Source organism: Scleropages formosus, chromosome 17 (assembly GCF_900964775.1).
Source record: "Scleropages formosus chromosome 17, fSclFor1.1, whole genome shotgun sequence".
NCBI lineage: Eukaryota > Metazoa > Chordata > Actinopteri > Osteoglossiformes > Osteoglossidae > Scleropages > Scleropages formosus.
Window position 1 is genome coordinate 7,320,657 of NC_041822.1, and position 17,510 is coordinate 7,338,166.

The 17,510-nt window shown below is 41.7% G+C and overlaps 1 protein-coding gene across 6 annotated transcripts in view; it reads right to left on the minus strand.

The window, feature by feature from the left end:
* LOC108938570 (electrogenic sodium bicarbonate cotransporter 1) overlaps window positions 1-16,959 on the minus strand; it is a 65,994-nt gene extending 49,035 nt beyond the window's left edge. For 2 of the 6 annotated variants that reach the window (XM_018759212.2, XM_018759210.2), the window contains exons 1-3: window positions 16,542-16,957; window positions 9,943-10,016; window positions 4,103-4,276 (exon numbers count right to left, since the gene is read on the minus strand). In XM_018759212.2, the coding sequence (XP_018614728.1) occupies window positions 4,103-4,276; window positions 9,943-10,016; window positions 16,542-16,561 (268 nt within the window). In that variant the 5' untranslated portion in view covers window positions 16,562-16,957. Of the gene's footprint in view, window positions 1-4,102; window positions 4,277-9,942; window positions 10,017-16,541 lie in introns of all 6 variants that reach the window. The other 4 variants (XM_018759208.2, XM_018759211.2, XM_018759213.2 and 1 more) reach the window with 4 other exon arrangements.
* Between the last annotated feature and the right edge of the window lie 551 nt (window positions 16,960-17,510).

Here is a 17,510-nt window from a genome sequence, read left to right on the forward strand (position 1 = left end):
GCTTCTGCTTCCATTCTTTTTATAGAACAATCAAAAAAAAAAGATAGGCATGGTGGTGCAGCAAGTAGCGCTACTGTCTCATAGCACCTGGGTGGTGCAAGAGGAGGTGATCCCTACTCAATCTGTGTCGAGCTTGCATGTCCTCCCCATGTCTGTGTGGGTTTCCTTCAGGTGCTCTGGTTTCCTTCCAAAGACATGCTGTTCAGGTTCAACTGTAGTGTGTGTGTGTGTGTGAGAGAGTGTGTGTTCCACTGATGCATGGATGAGTGACCCAATGTAAGTAGTGTATCTAGTAGTGTAAGTCATCTGGGTGAATAAGGTGTGGGCTGATAACACTACATAGAGTTCATTGGAAGCTGCTATGTAAAAAAACCATTATTGTAATAATGTTTCTGTTATTGTTATAAAAAAAAATCTAACATTGATGTATGTGCGCACATATATATATGGGTTTGGGGTGTTAACAATGATGATAGATTACATTTTTGCCCTGGGTGCAAATAAACTCATGGAAACAAAAAGAAAAATCAAAAAGACATTCCTCCAGGCAGCAATGCAAAAATGCTACTACATTAATGTACCACATGCATCTTGTGAGGTTGTCGGAAGCTCTATACTGTCATGGTAAATTCTTTTTAAAGAAAGATGACGTGCCAGGACAAATATCGTTACTACCAAGCCACACTACTGCCCAATGTGCGTCAATACTGCCTTCAAAATTGCCCACCACACCTCCCGGAGTAGGCAAGGCATACTTTAGTTAGCGCAGACAGATTCTGGGTATTTCTCCTCTTAATTCAGTTCTAATTTGAGCAAAAATCTATGATGTTGATTAGTGTGTGGTTTACTAAACATTAATATTTGAAATAAAAACCAAAAGTGTTCTACTTCCAAGTCATTTGCCTTGGCTTTATTCTTGAAAGTGTACACAGCAACCGGGCTTGGGTGGAGAATGAGGTTAGATTAACTAATTATAACTGCTAACGAAGGAAACTGCATTAGTGGGGATTAGCCAAGGGTGGGTGTGCAGGAAGAAGCAGCACCCCTGAGTACACAGATGATCCCAAAGGAACATCAACATCCGCTTCTTCTGCAGCAATATGGGGGTCCCGCTGGCCTCCAGCAGGCAAGCAACCGACCCTCTGCTAATCTCTTTACCCAATTCTGAGTACAAATTCAAAGTATAGATAGTAATTTACTGTACTGAAGACATTATGGCCACATTCAAACCTGTCTTTTGCACAGCCCTATTTTCTCACAGGAATACTGGGTAGCCAGACACACACACACACACACACACACACACATTTTCAGAACCGCTTGTCCCATACGGGGTCACGGGGAACCGGAGCCTACCCGGCAACACAGGGCAGAAGGCTGGATGGGGAGGGGACACACCCAGGACGGGACGCCAGTCCATCGCAAGGCACCCCAAGCGGGACTTGAACCCCAGACCCACTGGAGAGGAGGACTGTGGCCCAACCCACTGCGCCACCGCACCCCCGGTAGCCAGACAGTTTGATTAAATATAATAATTTACTTTCAGCAGTTAAAGGTATCAGAGCAAAGTGGTTTCTACGCAGGCACACAAAAGCTATAAAAGTCTTAAAACCTGTCGACCCCATGCAGTGAGAAGAAAATATTGGTCATGAAGTTTTACTTAACAGTCCTGAGGGCACATATTTCATCCTCATGAATAGCTGAAATGTGTCTGTCCTTCCATGAAACCATTAAAACACAGTCGTTACTTGTACACATTTCCTGGGTGTGAGCAAACCCCTTTTCCTACTGAGGAAAAAATTCTTTAAGAAACCCAAAAAGTGCTGCATACGCCTGTGACTGTCAAGCACTTGTGATAAGATGGACAGCGTCAGGAACCTTGAAAGCATTCCTAAGCAAATATCCCAAACAGACATAATTAATGCAAAGAATATATGAGATATTCAGTACTGCTAGTGAAACATCATACTTGTGGATGAAATGTCTACCTACTTGTTGCCCAAGACCAATATCACAGATGAAGGCCTGAGAACACACAGACCTGGGAAAACAATAAAGCATCTCCGATACCAGAAGTCAGCATTAGCAAAGCAAGGGGTCCTCAAATTCACACTCTCAGTGACCTGAAGCTAGCCAGTACAGCCAGACCTGACAAAGCATACAACTTCTGTAGAAAGTTTAATTCAATGTGCATCTTGTGGATGAGAATTCTTCAAAGGGGTATTAATAACTAAAGTCTGTAACCTTTCTGATCACTTATGACTCTAACCCACTGGTTGCTCCCACATATTGTGCTGGTGAACCATGCAGAACACTAGCAGGTACTGTGAAGCAAGCCCCCACAACAGGGAACAAGAAAACACCTCCATGACAACTTGACAAAGGCTCGTAGGGGATCCAGGAAGTTGGCTAACGTGATCCCTTTTTTGTATTCCACGAGAGTTTGGAGAAAAAGAAGCCTTTGTGAAAGTCAGTCATAGACAAGAGCTGCAGTACACGCCGTACAAAGCACTTCAAAGGCCTATCTGTACGATACCTTGAAATGCAGCTTATCATTTATATAGCAGAGACTTCAATTTAAACTGTAGTCTGTCAGGGTGAAAGTGCTTTGTTACAAGAATGATAATAATAAACCACAGTACTTTCTGCCTTATACTTTCCCTCAATATAAACACCAGCAGTAAAAAACTCACACGAGCACATCTTGCAGCACTGTACCACCGTAAAAGCACAGCTGTGACATATGTCATACTTACGTACCTATGAAAACTTTTCACTATAAGAAAACAGTTCACAATAGAAAATTATTTCAGTACTCAAATGTTTTATAAATGAATAAGAGGTGAGTGCAAATCTATCAACTTCTGCTGCTCGATGTGTGGATCTCGCGGCAAAATGTTACAGTACTGTTTGAAGTCACTACAATGCATCGTCTTTGTGAAAACATCTACTCTGTGCATACACAGGAATTGGCATTAATATACACAGGACGCCAAGCACAGAAGCACATGACACTGCAGCCACAAACACATATACTGTATGCCACATGACTGATGCACAAGAAATCCTGATGACAAATGGGCATGAAATACACACACACACACATTTTCAGAACCCCTTGTCCCATACAGGGTTGTGGGGAACCGGAGTCTACCCGATAACACAGAGCATAAGGCTGGAGGGGGAGGGGACACACCCAGGATGGGATGCCAGTCTGTTGCAAGGCACCCCAAGCGGGACTCAAACCCCAGACCCACCGGAAAGCAGGACCGTGGTCCAACCCACTGCGCCACCGCACCCCCCTGGGCATGAAAGATATAAGGTTAAATTCTTTTAAATTACTTTCCATGATCACCATCAGTAATCTGGGTAACTCTTCTCAGACATTTATAGCAACCTTGCTTACTGACTTATAAAATTTAAGTAACAGCTATCTATCCCATACCAGAGTTAAAAATGAAGAGAAAGTTGCATATTAAATGACAGAAACTAAATACTGCATATCTAAAACATAGTCCACACCATTTAAGTTATTTATATATTTTAACAATGAGCAACTAATTGGTTTTAAAGTCAAGTAAGGAATTTTTCTCCTGAAAATCTACTGCAAATGATAGAAGAGGAAAACTGTCCGGAGGAAGATGTCATACATTGTTTTGACGGAACAGAAAGCAATTTCTTACTAAGCACAGGCTCCTTTGACAGCACTGCTCTATCCCCCTCACAGCACACACGGGCAATACTATTAGCACACTTTCACAGAGTATCCAAAGCAGCAAAGACGCTAATAAGCAACGCCCTCAGGCGGAAAGCAATTTCCCCAGAGATGGAGCTCTTAGTCTCCACTCACCCTGCTCCGAGACTCATATGAACAATCCAGCCCCATTTATAGCCTGCTACTCATACGCAGGGGCGAACTTGAGTCCGTCCAAATGCGCTTGTTACCCAGGCAGGCCAGACCCAGCTATCTGCTCTGATTAAGGGGAGTCAGCAGTCCCCCTGGCCGGAAGACCGCAGGGCCTGCTCTCCGAAAGAGTGCCCATTTTGGCACGGAGATGACGCGGACGCTAATGTGGAGCGACATGCATTTTACAGCACTTACTGAGGGGTTTGAGGATGCTATTGCTGGCCTCATCATTGTTTTCTGTGTCCGACTTGTCAGAGGCGTTCTCCGTCACCCTCTCCCTCCTGTCCTTGTGGCTGCTTCTTCTGCGATGACGTCTCCGGCGTCTGTAACTCTTGGGCACGTGCACACCAATGTAGAATGTGTGATGACCTACAAGGAGAAGGCATCATTCACGATAGGCATTTTGGCAGTCCACTGTGATTTAATGGTACATTAAGTGCTCTACAGCAAAGAAAAAATACTGTATGTTTATCAGTTATTTATTTTAATCACTGAATTACAGGGGCAGGTACAACTAACCCCAAGCATATGAACTGGCTAATCCAAAAGGTGTTTTGTGCTACTAATTCTTTTCCTTCTAAAGGAGGTCAAAATACTTGATTCTTTTGTGTCTACAATAGTAGGGTTTACACATTTAATGAATAAAATAAAATATTAAACAGGATGTTGAAGTCAGGAATTGGGTGTCAATTGTTTCCTTCCAGTACTGTAAGAAGGAAATTTGGTCATCTCACAATAAAGTACAGAAAAAAAAAACTTTTTGACACCACACACAGTGCCAAATTTCGTGATTTATAGAGGAAATGGCTAACTTTTCCCAGAAACAGCTACTGAAAAATGACATCTGTGCCAGAGGTACATGTTAACAAAGTTGATATCCAGCAATACAGCAGTTCTACTCCATACTCTCACAGTGCCTTGGATGCAAGTGAGTAGTTATTTTAAATACTTTCATCTTCCTCTCAAAGTAGCACAATTAGCAAGCTTGTTTTGCTTACTATAAAAACCTTAACACAACTTTATTATTTAGTTGACATCTTTGTGAAAGGCAACTTAAAATGTTAGGTTCATACAAGAGTGTTTCCATCCTTGCTGTAATAATTCATTCAGGAGCTGCTCGATCAAGAATAATTAACTTTAATCTCAGTTTCAGTAAAAATCAGCATACACTGGGCTACATAATGAACAGGTTGAAACTGTGAAAACCTGGGACACAAAATCCCAGAACCCATTAATGCATTTATACTTAAAAGTATATGCAATTCAGAGAACGACAGTCATTTAAACAAAGCAAACAAGTGAAGTTGTTAGAAAAGAAAGGGAATTTTACGAGGCAGGGCCCAGCTGCTCAAATTAATAAATAAATTAGAGAGGCAGTTTTACTGTGAAGTACGTATTAAATAAAAAGTGAAAAGGCCACTCAGAGTTTACTACTAATCACTGCTCTTAGTTCATAGCATTAACCTTTGCGAAGAAAGTATGTGACCTTTAAAAGCTGAACACGCATCTTGTAAGAATAAGTAAGTGATCACAGAACTTCCCAAATGAGAGTGCACTGGACCAGCTGCAACCAAAAATAACATTATCACCATGCTTTACAACTGTGCAATGGTGTAATTTATATGTATTAGTTTATTGCAAGCAGGATGAGTAGTTTTAGCAGTATGTAAAGGGTAAAGGATAAAAGTTAACCAGTACCAAGTAACTTGTGGTATTACATTACACATTGTCTCTTTAGAATTTGTGGAAAAATTACCTGAACACTAGGGGTAAAGGTAATATGTCAAAGGTTAGGTTTATGTTTTCCAGGGTGTCTTATTTGTTCTCTGAATGTGAGGCTGCTCCAGGAACTTACTCCAGGACTCATTCATTCTAGGAATGGGCAAGGAAACAAGCTTACTGAAATGTTGTTCATTTGAACTATTCAAAAGATCTTGAACAATAAGTTTGGTTTGTCTCTTCGCCCTGTTGCAAATACTGAGAATGTGGATATGGATGTACGTACTGTATGTTTCTATAGCGGGACAGCATCATCTGTCAAAAGTCCCTGTCTAAATTCCCGTCAAACCACAACCCAGATTCTGTTTTTGATGAAGATACGGAACAGCTTGATTATTCTTACATGTTTGGCAAGAAAATGTATTTAACTTCTATGACCGACATCAGAAGTTCCCTCCACATACATTACCTTACAACTCCTGGGTTGTTCAGGCATAGATGAGAACCCAGGTCAGTCTGTGTGGATTTTGCATGCTTCCTCTGCATTTTTGCATGGGTGCTCTGATTTCCTCATGCAGTCCAAAGACATGCAATTAGTTGAACTGGACACTCATCTTGTATCCAGTGATTCCAGGATAAGCTCTAGACCGTAGTGGCCTTGACCATAAAAAAGTACTTAACAATACAAATATTGTTAACTGGTGCTAAAGACTAAATTAGAATTAGAAGGAAGGAAAGGAAACAAGTCCTGTAGTTTGAAGTCATATATTGTTGGTCTAGAACCTAAAGTTCCCATGGGAACAGGCAGAGAAAGGGTATGAAAGGGGTTGCAGACTGGGTATGATGGAAATGAAGTTCTGTGATTTCACTTAAGATCATAACTGAAGAGACAATTTCCTCCTAGTTGTGGAAATACAATAAGAGCGTGAAACAATGCAACCCTGACTGTTTTCCTTAGCCAAGGGAAACATTTTGTTTTTCATAAAATGGTTTGACAAGTCTCAATGTTACATGGAAATGACCTTCCATTCCTGCTATAGATAACATAGTTAATATTGTTTATTCAGCCAAAATCAAATTAATTTCCCTTACGTTATAGGAACATACTTAGTTTTTGTAGCCTAATATTGAGAGTGTGCTCAGGTTCAGGCTCCTGAGGTCCCTTAATTTATTCAGTCAGTACTTCTACTTTAAATGATGTATACAAATGTAAAAGGTTTAATGGGTGAAAGTATACACTTATAAGAGGTAATTAAGGTAGAGTGATGTGGTCAAGGAAGCATACACACTACACACACATTTATGTACCTACTAACGCATGTACCCCTGTGACCCATAATGAAGAAAGAAATCATCCCCTGCAGTCTTTATTTGAACAACTCCATATTCCACATTTCAGAAACTACATCAATTTCATCCTATCAATGGCTGTGTTACTTCGGAATTAGTAACTGAGTCAAAAAAGCGAGATATTTTAATTGTTCTGCATAAACTGTGAAAGTGCACTCAGTGGTTTTAACAACAGTAAAAGTTTAACAACAGTATCGTTCATCCATTCCTGTTGTATTTACCCTCAAGGTAACTCCATAAACCAGCTACTTCATGAGAGAAGAAGCAACAGTTGCTGTCCTTGCTCACGTTGTATTTGTACTTTTTCCCCCCATTTACATTTATTCATTTAGCTGACGCTTTTCTCCAAAGTGACTTACAATGTTAGTCTACCTACAATTATTTACCCATTTATACAATTGCATAATGTAAAATAGTATTTTATTTCCTGGTAAAATATTGTTTTATGAAAAAAAATGTGTAATTTTGCATATTTTTTGCAAGCAGTAGACATAAAACATTGTTTCTCTGAAGTCTGTATAAAAAACAGCCTCTATTAAGAAACCCAGAAAACACCACTCTGTTCCCACTTTGCAAAAACATATTAATTATTCACCAAATGGGCATTACAACACATTGTAGTGGAATATTCTGCTCTGTTTGGCTTCCTTTAAAAATCCATTAAGAACTAGTTTTTGAAGTGGTACTGGGTCAGTGGGTTAAAACTGCTAACATCACGTTACTCAAACTTAAGTGCAAAGTACATACATACAAAGCATATTTACAGCCTGATGCTGCATTGGTTCTTTTAGCCCTATATTTTCTCATCTCCATACAGCCCTACGGCCATTGTTCTAAGTGGCACTACTGTGCTCACAAGTCCTCTCTCACCCGGACACACGGTGGTCGGCAACAACTATGTGATCCTAGTTAAGACACATAATGAGTTTAAATGAACGTATCAAAAAACAAAGAAAACCATCATGGACATAAGTGAAGGAAACAGAGTAAGAAAGAACACATGAGAGTAGAGAGAGCAGCAGAGGGAGAGATGAAGAAAGAGAGAGAAAGAGAGAGAAAGAGAGAAAAAGAGAGAAAAAGAGAGAGAGAGAGACAGAGAGAGACAGAGAAAGAGAGAGAGGAAGAGCAAGTGAGAGAAAAAGAGAGAATGAGAAAGAGATAGCAAAAGAGAAAGAGAAAAAGAGAGAGAAAAAGAGAAAGAAAAAGAGAAAGAGAAATGAGAGAAAGAGAACAAGAGAAAAAGAGAAAGACGGAGAGAAACAGAGAAAGAGCGAGAAAGAGAGAGAAAGAGAGAGAAAGAAACAAACAGAGAAAGAGAAAATGAGAGAAACAGAGAAAGAGTAAGGGAAAGAGAAAGAGAGAGCAAAAGAGAGAAAAAGAGAGAGAGAGAAACAGAGAGAAAGAGAGAGAGAGAGAGAGAGAGAGAAGTTGAGCAGGACACGCTGCCAAGGCGGACTTGTACTGAACTTCCTGTCCTTTCGTAGATGGATTTCTTTAAAGCCTCGGCAAGAAAGGCCTGAATCTTAAACGTTTATCACTCAGTGAAGAGAACTGCCAGCACTTGCTGTCAGTGTTGTTCAGCTCATTCAGCCGCTGGAGTTGTGAGCCTCCAGTTTCCTCAGTAACCGGATGGTGGGGGGGTAAGTTTAGGATTAATGTGGTGGATGGCAGAGAGCCACCGCGCACACAGATCATGCTAATACAACTGCGTAGTACAAAGGGACCTCCAACATCATCAATGGAACTCCAGCGCTGCAGAAAGAACTCATTAATTTGCAGTTCATTACTATTTACACATTACTGTACGCTTAGTTTTTTCCCCTGGCAAGTGGGCACTGGGTAAATCCGTTGAAAGCAGTGTGGTTTTGTGCAGTACAGAACAGGATAGGATGCAATTTCTCCAACCGAAAATAGAAGATCAAAAGCTTTGTTTTTACACTTTTGAATTTATTTTTAATGTTGCACTCATAATTAATGTGACATTTATGGTAGAGGTACTTGCCAGCGGATACACTGTACTGTTCCAACAGCAAATAAAACAGGGAGTGAGCACATTTGTCTTGTCACACATTTCAAACAAAAGTCAAACTGAGATGCTTTGGACACGATATATTTTCCTACTCTTCTGCAACGACTACTTTGTATGCCTTAAAGACACTTTCTAAAAAGGTTCTGTAGTAGCTGGCTTGAGGCCCAGTTCATAATCTATCAAAAAGCTAGAATGAGTGAAAAGGTGCCAGAGGAGGCATAACACATTGCTGCAATAAACATAAAAGATTAAAATAGCGTACCGTTTAAGAAAAATACAACGCTAATGTGCAACCGGATAACTTTGCGGTCCTATGCTTTCGGTGGTATGCAGCACACCTTTGCTCGCAAAGGCTGTGACGGCTGTACAATAAATTCTGCAAAGCCATGTTAAGAGAAAATATGATTCGGCAACAGAACAAGAGGGAGCTGAATGTCCTCGGAAGAGTGCCGTGACCTTTGCCAAAAGTGGAATGAGCTCACACACTTGGGGTACTTGGAGAGAGAGGAAGCATTGAGGTCAGGCCACACTCAGCTTTTAAGAGGTAACAGGCACTTGCAGGATAGCCTCACCTGGTTTTCTCTTTACATTTCATTTTACATGTGGCTACGGCGCAGTCTTACTGAAACGTGCGGGCCGTTCGGACATCGTTTACAATCCACACACACAAGGGCGTTACAGAAATGGTTTCTTTCGCATGCGACAGACAGCTGCATTTCAATTGTGTATGTGAACTCAGTTATTAGAAAAAAAATCTGTATTAAACCACTGACCCATGCATGAAGAAATTATGAATACATACAGATGGAAATGCAGCCCACCTAAGAGGAAATTTAAAAACAGAAGGATGCAATACACACCAGCCAGAAGAAGATGCTGAATAAAATGGAGATTTTTTCAAAAAGTGAAAGGACAAGAAATGTGCAGGTGGTCATACCTTCCACTTCCTCCTCATCACAGACGTGCTTCAGGAAGGATGCCCCCCGGTCCAGCACGGCCTCGTCCTCCATCCTGTAGTAGTAGAAGAGAAAGAAAGACTGCTCACACTTCTCCTCCAGGGAGAGCGTGGAGCCGTATCGGCTTCTGCACTCCTGAACCTGCAGCGTGTTGCTGGGGTTCATCTTCACGTGGCACAGGGGCTCCCTTCTCAGCTCCTGTGTCTGGGAGTGAACACCACCAGAAGCCCCCTAAACCCAAGGGGGTATTGCTTTCTATAGGACCTGAACGTTCAGAAGACAACTTCTGGTGGCCGGTTTGGACTCGGCAACGCACAGCAGGGGCGCTAGACGAGTTGGCCTGTTCAAGTCTAATTCTCTTTGATGTGCCAGGTCGTGACGGTAAGTTGCCATGAGCAAATCCTGTGCCCTCCAGGAAGCTGCACTATATTGCACTGAGCCTGTACAGACATGCATACGTGAGCAAGACGTCTGTCCCACTTGGACAGTAATACCATAGCCTCCTACTCCTCACCTCAGCAACAAGCCACCCATCACGTGGCAGTTTAATAACAATCTGTCCTTTGGGGATTAGCCCAGCTTTACTTAAGAATGTAACATACAAGCGCAAGCACATAACAAGGAGGCGACAGCTCTGCCTTCACCTGGCCAGGAGGAACATGTAAGCTTAACACTCAGGCCAAGAATAGAGGAGAACACTCTCTGCTGCCATCACATTCACATCCGAAATCAACTTCTTTCAGCTGATCATCTACCTGGGGTTGCTGACCTCCCGAAATGTGCACTGCTAGTGAAAAGTATCAACATCTAGCACAACAGCATCAGTTGTAACCTCACCTATCATTCTATAATTCCATCCAATTATTTGTTTACTTGTTTGTTTGTTTGTTTGTTAGGGGGTGCAGTGGGTTTGGCCAGGTCCTCCTCTCTGGTGGGTCTGGGGTTTGAATCCTGCTTGGGCTGCCTTGCGATGGACCGGTGTCCTGTCCTGGGTGTGTCCCCTGCCCCTCCGGCCTTGCGCCCTGTGTTGCTGGGTTAAGCTCTGGTTTGCTGTGACCCCAGTTAGGACAAGTGGCTTCAGACAGTGTGTGTGTGTATTTGTGCAGTGGGTTTGGTCAGGTACTGCTCTCTGGTGGGTCTCTGGTTTGAGTCCTGGTTGGGGTGCCTTGCGGTGGACTGGTGTCCTGTCCTGGGTCTGTCCCCTCCCCTTCTGGCCTTGTGCCCTGTGTTGCCAGGTTAGGCTCCGGTTTGCTGCAACCCTGCTTGGGACAAGCGGTTTCAGGTAGTTTATTCGTTTGGCACATATTCTCAGTTTTGTATTTATGTTTACTGTTTAAATTATGAAATGTTTATCAATTGCATTTTTTATAAAGCACTCACTGATACAGTATAGCTATAGTTTTTTTATTGTCCATGGTGATTACAATTGTTTACTCAGAAATCACAACTTGACAAACACTTCAACAATGACTGCTTATGGGAAATAATAACCTAATTAGCAGCCACATTTGGTTAAAATTCAATTATTTTCTCAGGGATGCATTATAATTTTTCTCATTTAAATAAATGATATTTAGGCCTCAGCATGATTTTAATTTACTTTTCTGGATCGAATAATACAGTTAAGTCATATAAGGAGTACATACACACACACACACACACACACACACACACACCGTCTGAACCACTTGTTCCATACAGTGTCGCGGTGAGCCAGAGCCTAATCCAGCAACACAGGGTCTAAGGCTGGAGGCGGAGGGGACACACCCAGGACGGGACACCAGTCCATCGCAAGGCACCCCAAGCAGGACTCCCCAGACCCATCGGAGAGCAGGACCCGGTTCAACCCACTGCGCCACCGCACCCCCCTCAGTATAATAAGTAGATATATTTAAACATCACCAGTGAAAGGCATTTTGGCACTAGATAAAAGTAAAAATAATGCAGATGAAATCAGTATTTTTGACACCAATCTCCTCTTAACATAATGCTGACTGGCTGATTGACATGGCTTTATTCAAGACCTGATGCTGATATTTAGACAATCAGTTATCAAGAGAGGGCCACGGTAGTCGTGTGTCCATACCAAAAGCGTAGGGTGTGAGGAAGAGTACATCCTGAAGTAACGCCAGCCCATCACAGGGCAGTCCCACACACATTTATTAACTTACCCATACACCACAGGGCAATTCAGAATGACCAGTTCACCTGAAGTAGACATCTTTAGACTGAGGCAGGAAATGGAGCACCCGGGGGGAACCCACATGAACACAAGGAGAACGTGCAAACTCCACACAGCCTGAGCAGGAACCTACATCCAAATGCAGAGTCAAACCACCATGAGGCAGTATTACTTTCTGTGTGCCACACCATGCTGCCCGTCCACATCAACTTAACATGCATCATTACTACTGTCACACAATGAACGTAATTCAATGCACTCATCCTTCGCTTACCTGCACTCTCATGTTTGTACACATCTCTCTTTCAGAGATTAGCCAAAATTTTCCACATGTAAATAACCTGATATAAAACTAGTCTTTCGTCACAAGTTGAAAAATTACATCCATTTCTGATGCATCATTTTTCTGACATGTCACGCGCACCAGCCACTTGCACAGTGCATCAGTTCCAGGCAGTATCAAAAATGACATTTCCTTCTCTTGGAAAATGTTCCTACCCAAGAGCACCATGCATGCAGAGAAGTCACAGAAAGGCACAGCAAAGGAATCTCTTTTGCACTCTGAAATGATGTCTGAAGCACATACTGCAAGTAACTGTCAGTGATGACCAATTCCTAAGCAATTAGAAGGTAGAACATGGAATAGTCTTCATATTCTATGTTAAATCTTTAGCCACTTCTCTCATTGCTGTCCTATCGCTTCATAAACCAGATTACTTCTTTAAAGGACAACGTCACAGTTTAACAGTCTTTCTCTGCTCCCTCTAGTGTTAAATTCAACTACTGACTTTGTTATCTATACAACTTTATCATAGTAAAACACTGAAAAGAAAACAAGCAACATGTGAACTGCTCATAATAGCTTTCTCATACTCAGTAAGAATAACAGTATCATGCTTTTATTTTCAAATGAGAATGGTTATGGAAAACTGGCAGCTCAGAAGCTAGTTCTGTTATCAGCACATCAAAATGTTTATCCAGTATCACTATCTTTATTTGAGGAAGCATAATATTTTGTTGTAACATTTTGTTAAATTGCTCTTTTGTGTTGTAATCAAGGAAGAAGATCTGATTAACACAGGTATATAATGCAAAGGTATATAATTATGCGTTATGTCATTCAAATTTGAATACAAGAAAACTCAAGTTTCTATACTATGAAGCAGTAATAATAATTATTATTATAATAATTATAATTACCCTGTTAAATGTTATTACTAGTAATGGGCTATGTATTGGATAACTGTCATAAATATTTGGTGATAATAGTAAGGTATATCATGATTTTGTCCTCCTGTTTATGCACAAACTATACCTTCATTGTAGCTCTTTCAGAGGTATTTACCTTTTATATAACAAAACATAATTTAGTTACTCCCATCACTCTCGGATGAGGATAACTTGAGCATCAAAGCCACAGTGAGCAACTGAAATAAAACCATTCTTATAATATATTCTTTCAAAATGTTGCTGAAAGGCATTCAAATTTTGTGCTAAATCTCAATGACAGCGAAAGTGAGTAATTTCTTTGCCGCTATTCTTCTACATGCTGTAACACCAAAGGAAATCTGTTAAAGAGTTTCCAAGTATTATAAAAGCAGCAAATTCCCGCTGAAGATAAATTTATTTTCATATCTCATCCTGACACTTTCAAAAACATTTATATAGATGATCAATGCACCTAATTATGACAATCTTTGACAGATGAACAGTTTTTTTGTGTAGTTAGCCTAGTTGTTAGTCAAACAGTACAACTTACTTCAAATGACTAGACAGTGCCTTGTGTGTTTTAAAGGGAGTAATGTTTCAGCAACCATATGAAGACAAAATTACCTGACATTAAAACATTTTAAAAATCATAAAACATGCAGCAAATAAGCAAGCAACCACTTTTCCATGTTTTCAACCATTTACCTACATAAGCACATGTTCTGGAGGTATATAAGGTCACATAACACACAGAGGTAATAAAAGAAGGTCTAGCTACGCTTACAAAATGTTAATGTACCATTTAATATATGTGGTGCAAAAATACTTAATGCTATTTTCTCAAGATAAAAATTTTCACACCAGGTTTAGACCACAACCATAGACAACTCTTATACAATTATTTATATATGTTTATTTAAATTATTCATAATAAGCGGAGAAAATAAATAAAAGAGGTTTAAAACACATTTATATCATCTCACAAAAACCAATTAGTAGAGCAATTTTAACACTGTCTTTTGAAAATATATGCACATTTTTCACATTCGGAATTGAGAATTAACTTTTTCCACTCATCTACCAACAAGTCGACTTGAGCCACCTATAGAACGTTCACTGATATAACAAGCTCGTCCCAAAAACCAAGGTTATAAAGTTCTCAGTGATCATATCTCAGTGCAAAAAAGGATTAAAAATTAAGAAAAACATAAAATGTACACTTTTTATTTAAACAAATTGCTGCAAACCTTGTTCTGGTTTCCTTTCCCCAGAAAACACGCATTCGTTTGCAACGGAATCAAAAGTTGGATCATTTGCAGCAGTAAACCTAAGACAAGAGCATTACTTACAGGTCAGAGCACCATCACTATCAGTAATGTACCTCACACTCTGTTTTGTTTGATATTTTTAAACCCATTTACCTTTTATCATCCCCCTATCTATTAGAAACTGTACACGGTATAGAGCACCGCATATTCCTTCCAGTCATTTACTTTTATTTATTTAGCAGACACTTTTCTCCAAAACGACTTCTAGTGACAGGGGGGCACGGTGGCACAGCGGGTTTCACCGGGTCCTGCTCTCTGGCAGGTCTGGGGTTCAAGTCTGGCTCTGGGTGCCTTGCGATGGACTGGCGTCCTGTCCTGCGTGTCCCCTCCCCCTCCAGCCCTGTGCCCTGTTTGCCGGGTTAGGTTCCAGTTCACCACGACCCCACTTGGGACAAGCGGTTTCAGACAGTGTGTGTGAGACTTCCAATAAACTCTGTGTAGTGTTATCAGCCCACACACCTTATTCACTGTGGTGACTTACACTGCTAGATACACTACTTACAATGGGTCACTCATCCATATATCAGTGGAACACACTCTCTCTGTCACTCACACACTATGGGTGAACCTGAACAGCGTGTCTTTGGAGTGTGGGAGCAACCAGAGCACCCAAAAGAAACCCATGCAGACATGGGGAGAACATGCAACAGACACACTACTCACTGTGCCACCTAAACAGTTTATTATAATTCGCATTTATTTAGATGATGTCTTTGTCCAGGGCTGCTTAATATGTGTGATATACAACTTTACAAAGATTTACCCATTTATTCAGCAGGATCTTCTTTCTGTATCAACTGAGGCAAAATGAGTTGAATTCGAACCAGTCACCTTCACACTGCAAGAAAACAGCCTTCACAACCATGTTTATTCAAACATAATTCTCTGGATATCAACCAAAAAGCTGGGATGCTTTCCTCTTAAAAATTCTTCCTCTTCTTCTCGTGATTATTATTATAGCTACAACAACTATTGCTGCGACACAATACTATTTGTGCTAGTAACGTGGTACAGAAAAAATATCTTACATTATTTGGCATGCCTGGGAATATCAGACTCAGATTAAATCTGGTCTTTGTTTGGCGCTGGACAAATTAAAAATTGATGATTTGGCTGATTTAGATATTCAAATTTAGGTCAGGTGTCGGAAAATCAGATTTTTTGGAAAATATTCATATCTATGAACTGGTTTTTGCCCATGCTTTAGAGTATCTTGGAATACCACTCAACAGTCATGTTTAGCGAAAGAACAAGCTGGATTTTACCACGCTTTTTACCGCACACTCAGGTGCACTAACTGACCGTGGAGCATCTCCAGTGGAGCAAAGGAAGGTCCAGTTAGACTGTGTCCCCAGGTGGATGTCTTTTTACATCACTTCATGTAGAGTCACACACCTCTGCCTTTGCAACCAACGAGCATCGACACGTGCAGCCGCACCTACGCGTCCCAGCAGAGGACAGCGACTGTGTGTCTCTCTCTGTCTGTGTCCCACTGTCACTGTGATATTTAGGGAAACCCCTCATTTCGAAGCACATGATGTCAAGCTCAATGGAAGAATAACCACAAGGGGGTAAATAAGAGCGTCTTCCACACACAACGCAAAAAACTCAACACTCGCAACTCTCTTTCTTTGCCGAGCCCACAGTCGCTGAAAGCCTGCGTTCACCTCACCTTGCGTTTCGTTTACATTTTTATTTATTTTACTCAGTCGACGACTACGTCAGAAATGAAAAATGACACAGTTCATCTTCGCACGTTGCAAACGCATTAAATTTATGTCAAACTTTGCCTGACACAAGTGACTCCATTTGAACAAAGAGTCTAAGACTGAAAAAATGTTACCGCTGAGGTAAAACTTACTTGTTCTTATCGCTGCTCATTGTTGTTCACGTTATTTTATCCCAAAGCGAGTAGCTCGTCTTCAGCTCACTTGGCTCTTCTTGAGCTTCTTCTGCCTCTTTTTCTCTCTGCACTCGGGATGAATTTTCTTTTTCTTCGCACTGCACTAATAAACTCAATACTGACCGAGTGTCCCTGTGCCTGTACTCACTGTGCGCGCGGTGAACAACGAGCTGTGCCAAGAAGCGCGCGAGACCGAGCGCCTGTCCGCGCGCACCGCACGAAGGTGGCACTTATTCAAAAGAAGGGACGGCAGAAGCACGCGCGCAGCGCAGCGCACGGACACGCAGTGTTTGTGAACTTTCTCGCAGACCCGCGCCCCCTGCGTCCGCGCGTGGGGCCGTGGGAGTGTCGCGGGGCGTCGCTGCGCGCGCCTCTTCTGGCCATATTTAAAGAAGCGTCCATGTGCGAACGTCACGGTACCGGTGGGAGGTGAGCGCGGAGGACAACGGCGCGCGCAAAACCCGCGGAGAGCGGACTCAGCCCTCGTGCCGAACACGTGTCCGCCGGGAACATCCAGCTGGCGCTGCTTCGATACGACGGAACGCTGACAAAAAGCTTCATCATGTGTCACAGACGAATGTTGGCGCGTGAATGAGTTTAAAGACACTTATGACATGCGTCGTACGTTTCCCATCATAAATACAGAACCGGCAAGTCAAGTTCTCATTAAAATAATTCAAAATATGACACTGTGTGCACCATGAACTTAGCGGATCGCGTTAAGGCTCCTTATTGATCGTCGAAGGGCCGCGAGACGAGACCTAGTGGCGCAGTGACATCTACAGCTAAAAGTGTTTATTTCTGGAAGAAAGTTTTCAACAACTCTGTGTAAGACGCCATGTATTGTGACCATCGTGTACGTTCCGCGTTGCAGCGTCTTCAGTGCAAGACGGAAGAAGGTTGTTACCTGTGGCAGTAGGGTTAGGC